This window comes from Taudactylus pleione, unplaced genomic scaffold (assembly GCF_031769625.1).
Source record: "Taudactylus pleione unplaced genomic scaffold, aTauple2 ptg000513l, whole genome shotgun sequence".
NCBI lineage: Eukaryota > Metazoa > Chordata > Amphibia > Anura > Myobatrachidae > Taudactylus > Taudactylus pleione.
Genome location: NW_028284915.1, coordinates 2,709,679 through 2,730,715, shown reverse-complemented (window position 1 = coordinate 2,730,715; position 21,037 = coordinate 2,709,679). Strand labels below are relative to the sequence as shown.

The 21,037-nt window shown below is 37.0% G+C and overlaps 1 protein-coding gene across 4 annotated transcripts in view; it reads right to left on the bottom strand.

Moving 5' to 3' along the window:
- SPOCK3 (SPARC (osteonectin), cwcv and kazal like domains proteoglycan 3) overlaps positions 1–21,037 on the bottom strand; it is a 434,224-nt gene that overhangs the window by 118,896 nt on the left and 294,291 nt on the right. For all 4 annotated transcript variants that reach the window (XM_088450291.1, XM_088450293.1, XM_088450292.1 and 1 more), the window contains one exon: positions 12,698–12,824. In XM_088450291.1, coding sequence (XP_088306417.1) covers positions 12,698–12,824 — 127 coding nt within the window. The remainder of the gene's footprint in view (positions 1–12,697; positions 12,825–21,037) is intronic.

The window sequence follows — 21,037 nt, the reverse complement described above, 5'->3', positions numbered from 1 at the left end:
AATTAGACTGTGCTGCAGCCACAACTCTGGAGTCACCACTTAACACTTTGACTAGGATTTTTTCATTTGGATACTTCACTTGCTTTTTATATGGATTTTAAAAATTTTTGAACATGGTAACTGAGTTGTTGAATGCTAAAGGGGAGATGGTGCCCTTGACTCACTCTAGGAAGGGCTTCTGCCTACAACAGCCACCCATTGTTCCCATAGAGTATGACACACTCACTGGTACTTAGGATGCCACCAGGTCTTAACCTCCAAACAGTAGGGGCTTATACAAACAGCAGGAGTTTGTAAGGTAAAACTGGAGAAGTAGTACAAAGGTAATATTACCACAGAGCAGCCCACAGCCATGGACACAAGAAAGATAGAATGCACACTAATAAACAGCATGAATATCAACAGTACTAAATAATAATATCACATGGTAATTGCAACAAAGCAGCGTGCACTGCAGACAACAGAATATGATTGCATATAAACACAACTACATAGTTTAGTGGCAATCACAAACAACAGATTTATTGCAAGATGGTAGAGCAATAAACTCAGATACACATGTAGCTGGCAGTATGGAATTGCAGCATAACATATAATGGCATATCAATATATCATCTAGTGTGTGTTTTGCAGTGTATAATAGCAGCAAGAGATATGTGCATATATTGCAAGGTGGAATAGCAATAGTACACAACACAAATGGCTTGGTGAGTGGATTTGCAGCACAAGGTTACACAAGACAGAGCCAGGACAGGAACCAGGAATACCAAACAGCAGATACAGGAACAGGGACCAGATAGCATGACTTCCACAAAAAACTATCTCTGGCATGGCAGGAATGGGCTGGCTTCCTATAACAGAAGTCAGAGCCAATCCCATGGGAGCAAACAAGACCAGCCTCTGGTAATTACCAATTATGAACAGCTGAGTACTGCATGTTCATAGAGGCTTCCCAGGTGGGAGCAATCAGAGTTGACCAAACCTCACTGTGGCTTTACCTCTTAACCCTCACAGCTCTGGCTGGAACCTGCAGCAGATATGAGCTGTCATGATGGCTCAAAACACCCCATCACAGCAGGCAGAGCCTGCCTGTTTTGGTCTCTCTCCTATCTCAAGTATAACACTCAGCTGATGGAGGCATGTGAACTAATTATGAGGCACATGGTGGACAACTGGGAGGAGTTCTCCATCATGTTCCATGACAACAAGTGAGACAACTACACCAGATCCTCTGAGCACTTCGTGGACATGTCCCAACCAACAATCCTTTGTTCAAATGTGTTTCTGATTTTTTTTGCTCTTAATGTCAATAAATTTTTTTTACAAAAAACTTAATTTACTTATTCGCAATACTAGCACACTCCTTTACACCAGAGGCATAACATAAACTAAGCTTATAAGTTAAGTTAAGATGGTATGAAGGAATTAAAATATCTATGGTCTACACAGGTTAAACCGGGTACATCAGCTAGTTAATACATATACCATATATACCATACAATATATAAAAATGTGTGAATTAAATTTAATATAAATATTGTGCCCAGACTCTTGGCATACTGAATAATAATAGTGGATGTAGTCAACATCCGGATGGTCTAAATACTGGCTCCAGAATCCCAACCACTGACATCACAATCTTATTAGGCTTAGGATTTGTGTTAGGGTATGGCAGTAGGGGGAGTGTTAGAACTAGGCTGCAGGAATAAAGGGTTAGGCTGTGGGGGGGTTAGTCTTTGGGAGAGTTGAGGTTTAGCTGGGGTAAGGTGGATTAGGGCTAGAGGGAGGGTTAGTGTAAGGGTTAGGGTTGCTTACTAAATTCTGTCAAGATTCTGTCTGTTGGGATGCTGTGTACACCCAGCCCATTATTAGCTGTAGTTGTATAGACTGCAATAATCTAGTTCTCCATGGAATACTAATAGAATTGTGTTTCCATTTTTAGAAGTGTTCCAGTAATGGTGGATGTAGCCTTAGATACTTATTTTGAGGGTATTCACATCCAAATTGGAGGAATAGTTTAGGAATTACAGCAGTTTAATACGTAGCCCGCTTTTTTCATAAGTAATTGGACAATTGACTCAACAGCATTGTCATGGACAGATGTGGGCTATTCATTTGTTATTTCTTTATCAATTAAACAGCTAAAATGTCTGGAATTGATTCCAAGTTTGGCATTTGCATTTTAAACTGGTGCTGTGAACCCGCAACATGCAGTACAGTAGCTGTCATTGCAAGTGACACAGGCCATCCTTAGGCTGCAAAACCCCCAAAAAATCTATCAGATAAATAGCGAGAACCTAGGACCTCATTCAGAGCTGGTCGCACAGAGCGTGTGGTCGGTCTGAATGAGGGGAGGACGTCTTGAATTTTCAAGACGTCCTCCTTTGCGGTAGTAAGGTTGTGGGTTAACACCCACAGCCTTACGACTGCCTAAGGTGATGGTCGCGATGGTCAAGACCATCGCGACCATCGGGGCTTACGGTGAGACCCTAGGGTAGGGTCTCCCTTGTCGTAAGCCCCGGAGAGCTTCTGGCTCTGTCTGAGCCGGAAGCTCTCCACTGACATCACTAGTGATGTCAGTGGGGCCGCCCCCAAATGGTAGGTGTTCCCATGGGAACGCCCCCATTTGGGCTGCCACTCCCCCAGCCCGCCTTCCAAACGGGGCAAGCTGTCAATCAACTTCGACAGCTTGCCCCCTTTGGATCGAGACCCGCTACGGCTGGCGCTGTCGGTCGTAGCGGGTCTCACGCATGCTCGCGATGGCGCCGGCGCCATCGTGTGCATGCTCTGTGGGGGGCCATCGACCCAGTCCGAGCGCATCGGCACTAACGACCGGGTCTGAATGACCCCCCTAGTGTGGCCAAATCCAATTTGCCAGCTTCCGCTGGCAGTGAGGTGGTCCTGCACAGTTCCTGGTTTATATATTAGTTGATTTAATAGGATGATTGTGGAAACCAGCAGATTAATTCCCTCACACCACCCACAGTCTGCAAATTTTAATGAATATTCTGGTCATCAACCATCTGCTAGTAACATAAATGACAGTACAGTATAGGCATACACATCATATACTTAACTTGCAGGTTAAACATTGCAGACCACTAGCTTAGATTATTTGATTACTACTAATAAAAAACAATGCATGCTCCAAACAAACAGGTCTCAACAATTTCTACACACTCTATATGTATATTTGTTTATGTATATAATTTATATAGTAGTGCTTCGGCACCTTACAGGACTTAAGGTTTCCAGTACAAGAAGCTGATATGCACCTTATGTCACATTTTTGTACAGGTGACCAATGATAGTTGCCATGCATAATGTAAGAGGGGCAATCTCCTTGGTCCAGTCAACCATCGCCTGGTTGTGTCCCTCAAGCCCAAAAGAGGTGCTGACCAGTCAGATATGCTCCCTGCTGGAGATGGCCCCCTCAGAGCCAATCATATGGAGCCAAGGTGGGCTATGTGCTCAAACAAATGCCGCTCCGAGTCTCCTGCCGTGGCATCCGGCCCCAGCCCAGTTTGTGCATGATCAATGTGCGGTGGGATGTCATGATGTTATCTTGCCTCTTACATAATACGTGCAAAGGGGCCGCCAGCGCAGAGCAGAGGAATGGCTGTGTTGCGAAAACTGGTAGCTGTGTCAACAGACTGTGACACAGAATGCCCAAGATGTTAGTGGGCTTACTCGCATATTGCAGCCAGGGCGCCCTCCTCTGTGTGGGGACATGCTTGGCTGTGTAACATGCTTAGTTATAGGGCAGGCCCTGCTAATGGTGGTCAGTAACAGAAGCTAAAATCTAAACTACAGTAAACACTAATCAGTCGTCCTCTATTATATGAAAAGTGAGAAGAAAACTTTCTTTCCACCAACTGTTATAAATAAAAGCACTGAATGTTTTCTAAGTAAGAATAACTGCACAGCTGTAGGATCATAGTGTATCAAAAAGAGCCATATGGAATGCCCATCTCAGAGCCATCAATGTGTTCACATTCTACTGCACATTCAACTAAAGCAGGATTATTTCTACAGGAAATACAAGAAAAAAAACATTTATAAGTAAGGTTGTTTTTTGTTCCTTAGTATTTGCAAAATATGTCACTGGAAGGCTTTTAAGTTATGTATATTTTACTGAATGATTAATATTTAGTTTTCTTTCATTAAATCTGCTATCATGAAGAAAATCTGTGTGCATGTGTTCCTGGAATTATTGATAATCATTGATAATATTAAATGCTCATGAGCATGAAAACAAGTTTGGATGGACATTCAATTCTCAAATCCAATGTTAGAATTGTATACTCTTTGTATAACAGAAAAACAGAAGCTAACTACAGAAGCTAATACATCATTTTTTTTGTCTACCTCTGTTATCAAATAACTACATATACACACATCAGTCACATCAACCATAACATTACCTTACGTGTATCACTACATTAAAAAGACCTACGAAGTGCCTATTTAAAGAAAGCATGGTGCTCAATTGATCTGCTATTCGTTTAGTGCTAGAAAAGGGCCTTAGTAAATAGTCTGTGGCTATACATTTTTCAGTGCCCGGCATAATTTGTCATCATTACGGTATAGAATCATTGATTGTGTGCCTCCTTTAAAATGTGGAGAGACAGGGCCATGAAGCTTTTGCAGCTTGAATCCAAATGGATTTTTAAATTGGAATCTACGTCCCCTATGGACATAATGAAACGTTGGGGCTCCAGAGTTACCGAAAGAAGATATCTTATTTCCCCTATATACTAATTGTAAACATACTGCTAATGTTATACCCTGCAGTAGCGAGGCATAACTTCCTAATGTACCCATTGTAGCTGCAGATGTCTGGAACTACAGCCCCCCAAGATATAGAAAAAGTCAAATCAATTTCAGATTACAGGAGAGATAAGTTTGAAGTTTTGGGAGGGGGTTTTTCAGAGATGAGGGGATGCGACTGAATGACAGAGAGGAACAAAGAAAGAGACCAACATGGGGAGATGTGCAAGTAGCCAGGAGTGTAGAACTAAGCAGACAGCAAGGGAAAGACACATAAAGTGTGGACTGCAAGAAATAAGAAACCACCTGCATGTGAAAGACAGTGTTCAGAAAGACAAGCTACATTAAAGAGATTGCTGAGACTTGTGGTGCCACAGTCATACCAAGTGTTCTAGTGTATGATGTGTTAGCTTACAGAGGGGAAGCTGGATCCTGCTATTTGGTGAGTGATAACCAGTGGCGGCTCCAGGAGTGGGGCTGCAGCACAGTCCAAAATTCAAATAGGGGAGGCACACCAACTGCCAGTGAGTCTCAGCCATCTATGTTTGGCAGAGTTTAAGGTGGCAGTTGGTGTGGCTCCCCTATTTATACTTGAACTGTGCTGCAGCCCCACCTCTGGAGCCGCCACTGGTGATAACCATTATTTAATGTGACAGACATTGCTACATTTAATGATTAAAACTGCTCTATTAGCTCTTTGGCATGGCATTGTATCATGGACAGTACCACCCAGTATAAGGAACTATTAATTAAGTAGAGCTTTCATTGAACCAAACAGTACTGAGTTCATATAAAAAAACCACGTGCCTGTATTATTGCATCCTTAAGGAATAAAGTATTATTGTAAAGCATTTAGTAGATATTATTGTCAAATGTTAAGTAGGAATGTGGAATTATTGGTATATAATATGCATATGTGAACAGCTAGTTACCTTGGATTTGCTGTATATTCAGTGAGTATATATTAGTATGGAGGTTCACCTGGTGTATGTGATATAGCAATAGTGAATCCTGTATTTAACATAATTTAAACTTGCCATCTGTGATACATTTGGATACAAGTGATAAATTCTAGACTTTATTTGGGGTTACTAGATAGAATGTATGCAAAAGGATATTTTAATTTATATTTGCCATTTTGTCTGTGTCTGTGTGTGGTATGAGGAAAGAAGCAACAGTACTGCAGAGGACAGAGGGTTATATTTACTAAAGTGTGGGTTTTAAGAGATGGAGATGTTGCCCATAGTAACCAATCAGATTCTACTTAACATTTATCTAGCACTTTCTAGAAGATAATAGCTATAATCTGATTGGCTGCTATGGGCAACATCTCCACTTCTAAACACCAGCACTTCAGTAAATATACCCCAAAGTAACTGAGCAAGAGTGTTTTCCTGCCAACACACTGAGGGCCTGATTCATAGCCGGACGCTCTAACAGAGCGCTCGCTCTGAATCAGGGCCGGCCTTCTGTTTTTTTAGAGCAGCCTCCTGGCCGCTCGCATAGCTGTGGGTGACCACCCACAGCTATAGCGAGCGGCCAGGAAGATGGTCGTGATGGTCAAGACCATCACGGCCATCGGGCTTGCATCAAAACCCTTGTGGTAGGGTCTCATTGCCGCAAGCCCTAGAGTGCTTTCGGCTCTAACAGAGCCGAAAGCACTCCCACTGACATCACTTGTGATGTCAGTGAGGCCGGCCCCACACGGTTGGCATTCCATTGGGAACGCCTCCGTCTGGGCAGCCACGCCCCTGGCCCGCCCACCAAAGGGGGTGTGCTGTCACTCAACATCAGCAGCACACCCCCTTTGGTACGAGAACCGGAGCGGCGGTTTGCCCGTCGCTATCCGGGTCTCGCGCATGCGCACAACGGAGCCAGCTCCGTCGTGCGCATGCACACTGGGCCACCATCGACCCGCTTGTGAGCGCATAGCGCTCGCAAGCAGTCTGAATCAGGCCCTGAATCCCAGTAACATCAGGCCTGTGATAATCCAACATTTAAACATTTACAATGAATTCATTTGTGGTATTACACTAACAGAGATCGGCACGTGTATAACCTTATATGTGTAATATTCTATCTCTTCATAGGCACTTTTCTGTATATACAGTATGTGTGTAACATATGATTGTTTTTCCTTTTGATCACTGTATTCCCCCTGCATTCTTAGTTTACACTGGTGCCTTTATATTCCACTTCTAGCTTCGGCCAGTTTCATAGATTTCCTATGCCTGCAGGGTCTGGCTTGGTATATAAGGTAAGTTTTTTCTTATTTACAATATAATCTCTTGATTAAAGAATCAATAAAGCGGTTCTGAAAGGTTGGACACCATTTTCTACTATCCAGTGGTTCTTACAGAGTGCCGCTGCCCAAACACACAGCAGCCAGGAACTAGCACACCAGTCCAGGGTTTCCATGAAATTAGAAAAAGCTAGTTTATTATGCACAAAAAAATAAAATATAAAATAAAATCCTAACCCATCTGGGCTCTAAATAAACATAGAAGTTCCCTCTCTCATCAATGGTAGGACATAATGCCCCTATCACACACATAGGCATATGAACAGTACTTAGTGTCATCAAATCACAATGTCCCTTAACACCCCTGTTGCCTCTTTCTGCCACTGACACTATTTTAACAACCTCTTACAGGTGCAAGTACTAATTAACCTATTCTCAGGCTAGCGCCCTGAAGACACGAAATGGGCCTAATGGATGGAGCCCACCCTCACTCTTCATTCATAACCCCAGGAACCCTTATCCAGCATTTACTAAAGGCCAAACACTATCAAGTCTGTTTTGCAATCACATACATTTTCTTGGGGTTTTTAATACCTCATGTATGACCTTACTAGTGCTTTTGTCACAATATATACACACACAGCGAAAGAGAGGGGACAGGAGCCTAAGCAACAGAAGTACTAAAGAGATGTCATATCACTAATCACAGCCTCACATTTTTTAGTCAGGGTGCACAGAGAGATGGTCATAAAGTTTTAAAGTGTTATGAACATTATCCCTGACCATTTATTAACTTGCAATGTATACAGCATGCAATATATTTGTATCCTGTCTTAACCAGCTTCCATTGCGCGCTAGAGGTTGCTACCATACATCTTAGAAGACCTAGTTTAGCTCTTAGGGCCTGATTCAGAGATATACTCTAATGCCAACACAGATGCGAATTTGTATGCAGCGGCTGTGTGAAAATATGAAAATGTCATAGACGCCTAGATATATTTGAACTCCCACTTGTGCCTTTACAAATCCAAGCTTTTGCATACAAAGTTGCATTATTGGCCACAGATCCTTGGATAATCGGCCGTGTGGGGGGGGTTTGGTGCGAACCTGGTCCTCTATGGTCGTTTCATCGATGATCTGCTTATCATTTGGGATGGGGACCACAACACAGCTATGGATTTTGTTAATTTTCTTAACACCAACACTTATAATTTGGTTTTCACACATTCTTTTGACACTAAGAGGATTCATTTCCTGGATATAACTCTTGAAGTACATGATAATATGCTTTTCACTTCCAATTTCATAAAGGAAGTGGGCACTAATGCTTATCTTCATTTTCAAAGCGCCCACTACCGACCTTGGAAGACCAATATACCTAAGGGTCAATTATTGCGTCTTAGAAGAAATTGTTCGACAAAAGAAATATTTGTCGAACAAGCAAAAACCATGCTTGAAACCTTTTCAATAAGAGGTTATCCTAAATACATACTAGATAAGGCATATCGAGAGACTTTGGAGATTGATAGAGAATCACTACTAACCCTCAAGGTTGGTGAACTCCAACCACTACAAAAACAAAGAGATAAGTGATCTAGCTTTTATCTCTAAATATAATACGGCTTCGAATGCTATAAAGAAAATTGTGAAATCAAACTATGGTATTCTTAAAAACGATACTATTCTTCGAGAGTGCCTTCCACCTAATCCAAAATGTATTTTTAGGAAGAACAAATCACTCAAAACTTTGTTGGCTCCCAGCCTCTTAAAATCAATTAAAATCGACACTGGAACTAACCCTATGAAGACATGGCTGCCCCAAAAAACTATAGGTTTTTTTAAATGTGGAGGAGGAAGATGCACCACGTGCAAGCATGTGAACAATAAAACTTTTGCGGTGACTAATTTAAGGGGAGAGGAAAAAAGAATTCTGGATTTTATTAATTGTAACACCGACTGGGTGATTTATCTCTTGCAATGTGGGTGTCAACTTAGATATGTAGGACGTACCACCAGGGCACTTAAAGTGCATTTTATGGAACATCGAAGAAATATTATAAAGAAATTAACAAACCACAGTATTCCTAAGCACTTTTTGGAACATCATGGGGGCAATCCAGAGTCTCTGAGAGTAACGGGATTGGAATTTATCCCGCCCACGGTACGTGGGGGCGACAGATTCAGAAAATTGTGTCAACAAGAAATCTACTGGACCTTTCATTTGAATACACTCTTTCTGAGTGGTTTGAATGAGGCTCTGGAACTTAATGTGGTTATGTAACAACTGGATAAAAACGTGCTTAGTGCTATATAGTCCTACTTACATAGATATGTATATATAAAATATTCAATCATCTAGGGAGATAAATCAATTCTAGATCCTAATGTTGATAGTTATTGATTGAGGATGTAGTGTTATATTTAAACTTTGTTATATATTATTATCATCTATTTTATATTCATATATTGAAGATCCACATATATATATATATATATATATATATATATATATACATAATTTCATGAATAGTTATACTTTATTATTCATTGTTATATATATTTTTATAATTAAGTATTTAGTATTATTTATTAATATCGTTATATCTATATTAATATATGTTATATATAGATTAATATAATATATTTTTTATTATATCATATTATATTCTTGTATTTATTATTATTATTATTATTTTTTATAATTTAATATCCCCCGCTGCCAATAGAGGTACCTATTGAATCTGATTTGTGATTTGTATGCAATGTACATGTCGATTAATATTTAAATTTGTAAGATCGGGGATCAGTAATATAGATGGGTCACCCTGGTTGCCATGGTGAAGGGACGCGGCGGGACAAACGCTGTGCACAAACACTGCACCGTATGTTAGATATGTGACATCGCCATGGCTTACAACTTCCGTCGTGTATTCTGGTGAGACGCAGCGTGATACACGCTGCATACCAATAACATAACTAGACCCGACGCGTGAGGTCACCACGGTGGAAGTAACTTCCGTAGTAATGGAGATATCACGATCGGGATTTTGCTTATAACGAACAGATAATAGAAATAGTAAGTATTCCTCCATTCATTTATTTATTCATATAGATTATCAAAGTTTTTGCCTCCTGTTGTTAAAATGTTTGCTTTTTAATATATATGACTAGAAAAACTATTCTGGACAATCAATCGATTGTCAACAGCTGAGAGTGATTAATGCTAATATGGAGCACTATTTAAAGCTAGTTTTAGCATCATTTGGACATCTTGAAAAAGCTGCCTAGAGCAGTGAAACGTGTAGGTGATTATCAGCTGCCCCTGGACACTTGGATTTACTATCTACAGCAGCTGGATTATTGGCATCATTTGGCATTGCATGTGGTGGCCGCCACTCGGAACTTTGGATTTATTGTTTACATCACCCACTTCAAACCATCCAGTCCGATCATCTGCGTTGGATAAACCTCAGTGTGGGACCATCGCTAATTCAGGACAATGTAGACCTCAATATACAGTGGGTAAATATACAACACTGGTGTGCTGCTTCATTGGATTGCCTTGACCATATACTATTCCAGGACAATATTAACTGCCTATCAATATCTATGCTTGAGGACTACATTCTAAATAGTGCTCCAGGGTATATATATGCCAATATGGTTTTACATTTACTAGTGTTTTAAGTTTCTTAGTTAATAAAGTGTCATATCTATTGTCAAATAGCGCTGTCTTGTATTCTGTTCTTTGTACATCTTAGAAGACCTAGTTTAGCTCTTAGGGCCTGATTCAGAGATATACTCTAATGCCACCACAGATGCGAATTTGTATGCAGCGGCTGTGTGAAAATATGAAAATGTCATATACGCCTAGATATATTTGAGCTCCCACTTGTGCCTTTACAAATCCAAGTTTTTGCATACAAAGTTGCATTATTGGCCACAGATCCTTGGATAATCGGCCTTCTGAGTAACCCTATGGCTGCTCACAATGACCTTGCGCACTAAGATGCCGGAGTCATTTTTACTGCGTACAGATGCAGGCGGTGACCTACCCCAAAAATGGTCTCCCCACTCCCTCTTTACCTCCCCCAAATTGTTCCTGAATCACACTGCGGGTAATTAGTCACTGCGAGCAACAATGGTAATGTACTTTGGTGCCTGCACAGTGTGTCACATGAGCGGTTTATCAATAATCGCTCCATTACTTGAATATCGGTAGTGTGTCCTGAAACAGGCCCTCAATGTGCAAAAGAAAAAAAATAACTGTTTCAACTCTAAATGGAGCTGGTACAGGTATGTCAGCTTCAGCTAGAGCCAACAAAACACTGCTGTAAAAGTGATTAACTATGTATAGCTTTACCATAGAACTATATTAACCAACTTAAGAAAATTACACATACAGTACTATATATCAAAATTATTTTTAGAAATAAAAAAACACATGGACATATTTCCATATCTAATATACTTATTTAAAACTACTTTGCCCGGACTTTGCACAGGAGCAATTTTGAATTTACGGCAATAGTCTTTTTTACCAAGGTCTTATAAGATTGCCTTGTAGACAACATTAGTCTTTTTCCTCCTGACATCAACATAAAAAGATTTCGATTTGATATGACATGCAAAAGACCATGTACTGTAAGTTGTCCATGAGAAAAACCCACTTGGGTCAATTCCAGCCACATTAAGTACCATATCTGTCTGTGCTTTATTGCCATGCTAAAGCAGACTATTACCGGGAATTGGACTCGTTTCAGATTAAAGAATAGTTTTTCATATAAATGAAGTGGGAACGGTTAAAAAAAAGGGAAAAAGTTTTACATCCATAAACAAGGCTTACATAAATTTTTCTGGAGAAACCAGATAATACTGTATATATGCATATTTATACTTATGTATTTATGTATATATAAAATATATATTATATTTATATATATATATAAATTATATATAATATATATATTATATTTATATATATATATATATATATATTTATTTTTTTAAATAGGGGTGCACTCACCAGTCTTCATAAAAATACATAGCTTTATTTAAACCATCATAATAAAAGTACAGCCATCGATGTTTCGGTCCAGTCCATGGACCTTTGTCTTGACCGAAACGTCAGTGGCTGTTCTTTTATTATGATAGTTTAAATAAAGCTAAATATTCTTATGAAGACTGGTGACTGCACCCCTATTTTAGAAAATTGTTTCTAGCAAGGCGGCACCTTGCATGGGTCAGTCACCCCAGCATTGGATTTGAAAATGTGAGTGTAGACATTTTGAGTATATATATATATATATATATATATATATATATAAAGTCCATTGTTGTGATATATCTTTAACAGTTTAGGCAGTGTAAGCCAATAAAGCACTTGGATGTCAGTTTTTTCATGGACTTGCTTCACTAAATTTGTCACTGCTCGGCTCTCTTTTGTCATACATTAATGTTTCATACATCAAACCTTCCTCTGCAAATGCTCTATGAAATAGTGAAAACTGCATCAAAATGTGTCTAGTGGTTCTCGAGATTAGCCCAAACAAACAGCAGATGCCTACCAGGGACTTTATTTTATACTATGTTTATATAAACTAATCCTAATGTGCACAATTGTAATGTTTATCCTATCATGAATAAGTTTTTTAATGATGTATAAAGTTAAAATGCAAATCTTACCTGAGATAAATATGAATGTCCGTCCGATCCACAGACAGGATTTGTATAAGCTACTGGACATTGTTTGCAGCTGGAAGAAAGAGGAACACCTCTCCAGTATTTATAGGTTAAACCAGCTTCCTTCATGCTGTAATAAAATGAATGTAATAGTTATTTACAAGTAATAAAAAGATATATTTTGTCTATGACTTACTATAAAAATTAATTTTTAATTGTTAAGATATAAATTTTAAATATATGTACAATTTCCGTAAACACTGTTGTGAACATTATTAAATAAAGGATAAGGGATTAGGGGCAAATCTCTGCACTAGGTTTTGGTTTGACTAAAGGAATATTGGTATATTAACCCCAAATAACTAATAAAAATCACATAAATAATTAACCTCTGGGGGTGCTGCCAAAGACAATAAAAGAGTGAACATGCAAAAAGAAAAAGAGAAGTATTGTCTCTTTGTTGGTGCACATAAGAGAGAAGAAAAATAATATGTAAAATTTAACTTTTATTATACTATTTAAAAATCACTTGACCTTTTTAGTGAAATATAAGATCATAAAACATAAATAAATTGTTGAAACAAAAAGTGTATTGTAAGTAATGTTATTTGGAATTATTGACAATACATATATCTCTCTATCTTATATTACATTCGGTTGACCTTCTAATTAATTTATAGAGTTGGTGTGTCACATAATGATCATTGATCCAAAAAATGTATATCATCAGTGATATTTTGCCATCTGTTGTGTATGGTCTGTAATAATTTCACAAACTGTTTATCCAAAAGGAGGAATCGGTTAAAAAATTAATATGAATATCACAACCACCTTTATTAGGAAGATTATTGTCTACCCTGGATTATTGTCACATGGGATCATGTGTCCAGTATCCAATATGCATACATCAACTTCCCATTAGGGTAAAATATGATGAATCTTCTTATTATCAGATTCACCATATATATGGAGTGTAGAGAGTTAATTCACAAAAACGGGTGCATTGGGGTTTGTTATACATCCTAAAAACCCTTATATGCAGAAAGATGTTTTTATTGTATCAAATATATATATCCCAATATGATGTACAGAGGGATCAATAACGTCCTCTAATGTATATTATATATTATATTAATACATTGTTATCTGATATTGTTATATATTCAAATATCCTTATGCAAGCGCCCCTTATTCGATTATTATACTGCAAGTTAACAATCCTTTTATGGGAATTCAGCAATAGTATATATCAATTATAGTGCCCCCTGTTAGTTATTATCATGTGTGTTGACACCACACTATATAAGATCTTATATTGCCGTATATGTAACACCTTCTAAAGATATTAACATTATACCAATACGTGCTGTAAGTTCTTATACAATCAATTATCTTTTTAATACACTCCCTATTCCATATCTCATATTACAAATCAATAATTCTTAGTTGAAAATTCTGTAATAATATGTACCAATTGTAATGCCCCCTATTGGTGGCTTTACTTAATATTAATTATAAGATGTTATGTGCTGACATATGATAGTTAGTATAGCACCCCCTGTTGGATGATTCACATTATGTTAGTACAGCACCATACAGTAATTCGCATGTTTTGGCATATCAACCACAGCACCATCTATTGAATACTCTTACATTTTATGAAACTTATGCAGACCGTTACTTTTATTGCAGCGCCCCCCATTGGGTATATTTACTGCATGTACAAAGTAAAAGTCTCTAATGTTTCTCACTATATTAGTTTATAATGATTGTATACTCAGGCTATTATTTGCCATTTCCAAACAATTATTTAGCGGGATGCAAATGATATAACAATCTTTTTAAGATGTATTATTGAGCAAAAGAGCAATCAATGCTCTATAAGCTTTGTGCAATCAGTTGTTTTTAATTGCAGTGCCCCCTGTTGGATGTATCCAAACAATTACTTGGCAGCACGCAGGTAATATAATAATTTTTTAAGGTATATCATTAAGCATAACAAATGCTGCTCTATAAGATTAGTACAGCTAGTTGTTTTCAATTACAGCGCCCCCTGTTGGGTGTATCAGTTGCGTGCATAAATTTAAGCAGACAATTACTTTTATTACAGCGCCCCCAGTTGGATGTGATTGCTGCACGTGCAAAATAAAACTTTCTAATATCTCCCACTATATTGGTTTGTATTGGTTATATATTCTGGCTACTATTTGCCTTTCCAATCAATTGTATAGTGAGATATAAATAATATGACATTCTTTTTTGAATCACAACATACAGCATAAAAGAGCAATCAAAGCTCTATAGAAATTGTGCAATATGTTATTATTATTTCAGCGCCCCCTGTTGGATGTATCAGCTGCACATAGAAATTTTTTATTGAATTAGCTCCCACTAAATTAATCTATTATTTGTAAACTCAAATTATTATTAGTCATTCCATACGATTATTTAGTGGGACGCAGATGGTGTAACAATCTTTTAAGGTCACAACATAGAGTTAAAGAAAGCAGTCAGGGCTGCTCACGCCGATGTACGTTTCACAATCAAAGGTTTTATCAAGGCAACCCAATTGTGCCTGTCAGTATGGCTTTATTGAAAAGTCAGAGCCAATTAGAACATGTTTCTATCATCATGTGAGCCGCCGGACCAATAGCAGACTATTTTACTGCTTGCTGGTCACATGGGGTATCAGGCCAATCAGCATTGGCCTAACTTCTTCCTAACATGTGATACCAGCTTCATCATCCCGGCACTCGTGACCCATTCAACCTGATATAAGTCATCACCTTCTGTACGGATAAGACGCCGGGTCAATCAACGGCTAGCTCCACTCATCCAATCAGGGCACATCAGCGACATCACCCAGAACAATGGACCAATCACATTCATCTCCAATCAAAGCAACACGATCTCATTACTAGGACCCATAATGTCATGTTGATACGTTGCCTAGCAACCAGAAATACACACTTCTATAGCCAAATCATGTATCTTGTCTAAACTATGTCTCTGGTTTGTCATACAATAACAAAGATCAGCATATATCTTATCGATATGAACAGATAACATTCATTACACTAAACATTAATAATCTTGATCATAATCCATTCCCTTTATAAATTATTATTACATAATTATAACCCAATGGGATCATATAGACAGTAAATACTGTCATTATAAAATCCATAATTATTTTTGATTATGTATCATAAATTATGCATAGTGATCAATTAGTGATACAATAATGTTGCCCATATCTGTATATATTACCTATATTTATTAATATTCCTACAAATATTCCTTTAAGATTGTATAAAGATTAATTTATTGTTATCATGATCAAAAAATAAAGGGGAAATTAATAAAATTCAAATAAGTGTTTATAAAAATAATTATTATAAATCTCTAACCATTTAATAAAATATATATGTGTATACGTGAATATTGTGACTTGTGTATGTGTATTAATATAAAGTGCAAAAAAATACAGCAAATTATAACGTGTAATACTAGTGATGTGATATGTAAATTCAAATAACAAGGAAAAAAGGAAAAGAATAAAGAAAAAAGTGTATCATGAATTATTAATTAATTCATTGATTATTATCATAACCATACCAGTGAAATCTAAATAAGTGTCTATATATACTATAAATATAATAAACATTAAATAAAGTATATCTTTGTGATGTGAATTAAGTAATTAATGTGTTTAAAATATGTGAAATGATGTGAAAAAATAATAATAAATATTATCAATAACGTGAAACACAATTCCAAAAATCCATTTGTTACAAGTTCATACCAATAGTGTACAAACCTACAGAATTCATGATATGACTTTATTTATCTAAAAATTTATTATATAAATAATCCGTGTACAAACACGAGTATGTATTATTATAAAATCCGTATATAAACATGAGTATAAGTATGTGGCCCCTCATTATTGTAATAATTAATTTTAAATAAAATAATCCACAAGATAAGAAAGAAGAAAGAATATCTAATTCTTTATATATTCCAGTAGATAAATCATAAAAAAGATGAGTAGCTTATGTTTTCATTTAGTCCAAAAGGGTGTAGGCTATTCATTAGGAAAATCATTCTGGTTTCAAACCTAAGAAGTTCCCTATCTATATCTCCACCTCTAATACCTAACTGTATTTGTTTTATACCAAAGGCTTTGAGGTTTTTAGGGTTGCTGTCATGATGCTGCAGAAAATGGTTTGCTACTGAAGTAATTGTCTTAAATTTGGCTTTATCACATTTGGCATTTCTTATATTGCCAATATGCTCCAGCACTCGTACCTTTAATGGTCTCTAAATTTTACCAATGTATCTTAATCCGCATGGACATTCCAATTCATAAACCACACCCATTGTATTACAATTGATGTAACTATCTATAGTCCATCTTTTACCATAATGATCTTCAAAATGTTTCTTAGAGACCATAAATTGTCACGCTTTGCATTGTCTACAGCTATATGAACCCTTAACAGGGTAACTAGATTGTCTCGTGGATGATAGATGACTCTGTACTAGGCGATCTTTCAGATTCTGTGATCGTCTCCAGCTGGTTTGAACTTTCATAGGAAGGATGCTTTTTAGATCATGATCTGTCTGAAAGACTGACCAATGCTTCTGAAGGATAGCATTGATTTCCTGCCACTTACTATTAAAGGTCCCAACAAATCGTATAGGTTCCTCTTTGGGTATTTTAACTTTGGGAACCAATAGGGAATCTCTTGTGTAGTTTTTAACATCACGTTTTGCACTCTTGATGATTTTCTTACTATATCCTCTTTGTTGTAATCTAGTACACACTTGTTGTTCTCTTTCTTTGTAGATTGTTTTATCTGAACAGTTACATATGGTTCGCCATAGTTCTTCTTTCGGAATTCCTTTGATTGTAGATGGCAAGTGCGAACTTGTAGAGTGTAAGATACTATTTGTTGCAGTTTTCTTTCGAAAAATATCTGTATAGATATGGCCATTTACTTCTATCTTGATATATAAATCCAGAAAATTCACTGTTTCATGACTGATTTCTCCTGATAATTTTAAATTAAAATCGTTGTTATTCAAGATGGTTATGAATTCTTCTAGGAGTTTCCTCTCACCCTCCCATAATATGAGCACATCATCTATATATTGCAAATATAGGAGGATGCAGTCTGTATACTTTTCATGTTCCTCATTAAAAACATGTTCCTTCTCCCACAACCCCAGGTAGAGGTTTGCATAAGTGGGGACACAGGCTGTCCCCATTGCGGTCCCTCTAACCTGGAGGTGGAATTTCTTGTCACATGTAAAGTAATTCTTCGTCAATATAAATTCTAACAGTGAAAGTAAAAAGGAGTTCATCTCATAATATCTGCCCATATCCAAAAAATATTTAACTGCATGAATTCCTCTGGTGTGATTAATGCTCGTATATAAGCTCTCCACATCATAAGTTGCCAACAGGGTCCCAGGATTGACCGTTAGGTCCTGTAATTTATTGAGGACATCCATTGTATCCCTTACATATGAGGGTAAAGATAATACAAAATGGCGTAAAAATTGGTCCACATACATACTTGCTTTCTAGGTCAAACTACCCACTCCTGAGACTATAGGTCTGCCTGGAGGGGTAGTATCATTTTTGTGAACTTTTGGAAGCAAGTATAGCGTTGGTACTTTGGGATTGTCTGTTTTAAGAAAATCAAAATCTTTTTTGTTAATTACTCCTTCAGAGTATGCTTTAGTGATCAAATTTGTATATATTTGTTGGTAATCCATAGTGGGGTTAAATGTTAATGTTTTATAACACTGTTGATCCCCAGTTGCTTCCTAAGTTCTTCCAAGTACATTGTACGGGGCCACAGTACAATGTTACCCCCCTTATCAGAGGGCTTAATGATTACATCATTCCAATCAGAGATTTGTTGTAAGGCCATCCTTTCATTTTCAGTTAGGTTATCTTCTTGGGATCTAGGTAGTTTAGTGAACAGATCATCTAGATCTTTGGATACCAGGTCTAAAAAGACCTTAACTGGGGGACAGATTTTATAATCAGGGAAGAAAGATGATTTAGGTTTGATTTTAGATGCGTCAAATGGAGATATTTCCTGTAGTATTTTTAAGATCTCATTATCTTCCATAGAGAAAATAGTATTTGATACAGTGTTAGATGTTTGTAACATATTATTCTGTTGTATATGGAAGAATTTTTCTAGTGAAGAGATGGAGGTCTTTTTGACTATCAAACCTATTTGTTTTTTGTGTTGGGGAAAAAGATAATCCCTTACTTAGTAAGGAAATTTGATCGTTAGTAAGGGTCTTATTTGAGAGATTAATAATCCTAAATTCATCATTTCTTATTTCCTGTATCTGCGAAATTCTCTCAGTTCTTCCCTCCAACCTCGTATATCTCTCTTTCTTCTTCCTCCTATTCCTTTGGCCCCTTCTGATCTTGGGCTTTCTGTCGCTATATCTACTCTGGTATCCCTCATATTGCTGTCTAAAAAAGAATGTCTACTCCAATCTCTGTCGGACAAGTTAGATTGTCCTTCACCTTCTGAGGATTCCGCCTCAGATGTTGTGTAATGTGTCAAACCAGCTTTTGGATAACGTTGTGCATAATTCCTCCATCTATGCACATTATTTTTTGCAAAGTCTTGTTTATCTCTTAGGAATTTACAACATTTTCTGTCAATCACCCCTTGTTCAAAATCTTCTATTTCTTTCTTATATTTGTTATACATGATTTGGAATTTATCCAGGGTTTCAAATGTCTTCAATTTCTCACTTATAGTGGTAATTTCATTTGCATATTGATTCAATAAGATCTCATCATGTTTGATTAATACGTTAATTAAATCCTTAGAGCACTGAGTCAATATTCTTTCCCATTCTTGTTTGAGATCTTCATTGGCCAATGGAAAAGTGGGAAATATTTTTGGTCTCAGACCTCTTGGCGTGATGTCATTCTTGATGTAGTTGTTAAATGTCGTTCTATTCCACCAAGTCTTGCTTTGTCTAATAAGGGTCTGTTTTAGGTGGAATAAATCATTCAACCAATTACCACTTAAGTCATGTGTGTTATTTTATGAAATGGTTAGAGATTTATTATAATTATTTTTATAAACGCTTATTTGAATTTTATTAATTTCCCCTTTATTTTTTGATCATGATAACAATAAATTAATCTTTATACAATCTTAAAGGAATATTTGTAGGAATATTAATAAATATAGGTAATATATACAGATATGGGCAACATTATTGTATCACTAATTGATCACTATGCATAATTTATGATACATAATCAAAAATAATTATGAATTTTATAATGACAGTATTTACTGTCTATATGATCCTATTGGGTTAAAATTATGTAATAATAATTTATAAAGGGAATGGATTATGATCAAGATTATTAATGTTTAGTGTAATGAATGTTACCTGTTCATATCGATAAGATATATGCTGATCTTTGTTATTGTACGACAAACCAGAGACATAGTTTAGAAAAAGATACATGATTTGGCTATAGAAGTGTGTATTTCTGGTTGCTAGGCAACGTATAAACATGATGTTATGGGTCCAAGTAATGAGATCATGTTGCTTTGATTGGAGATGAATGTTATTGGTCCATTGTTCAGGGTGATGTCGCTGATGTGCCCTGATTGGATGAGTGGAGCTAGCCGTTGATTGACCCGGCGTCTTATGCGTACAGAAGGCGATGACTTATTTCAGCTTGAATGGGTCATGAGTGCCGGGATGATGAAGCTGGTATCACATGTTAGGAAGGAGTTAGGCCAGTGCTGATTGGACTGATACCCCATTTGACCAGCAAGCAGTAAAATAGTCTGCTATTGGTCCGGCAGCTCACATGATGATAGAAACATGTTCTAATTGGCTCTGACTTTTCAATAAAGCCATACTGACAGGCACAATCGGGTTGCCTTGAAAAAACCTTTGATTGTGAAACGTACGTCGGCGTGAGCAGCCCTGACTGCTCTCTTTAACTCTATGTTGTGACCTTAAAAGATTGTTTTGCATCTGCGTCCCACTAAATAATCATATGGAATGACTAATAATAATTTGAGTTTACAAATAATAGATTAATTTAGTGGGAGCTGGATACAATGAAAATTTTCTATGTGCAGCTGATACATCCAACAGGGGGCGCTGCAATAATAATAACATATTGCACAATTTCTATAGAGCTTTGATTGCTCTTTTATGCTGTATGTTGTGATTCAAAAAAGAATGTCATATTATTTATATCTCATTATACAATTGATGGGCAAACAGTAGCCAGAATATATAACCAATACAAACCAATATAGT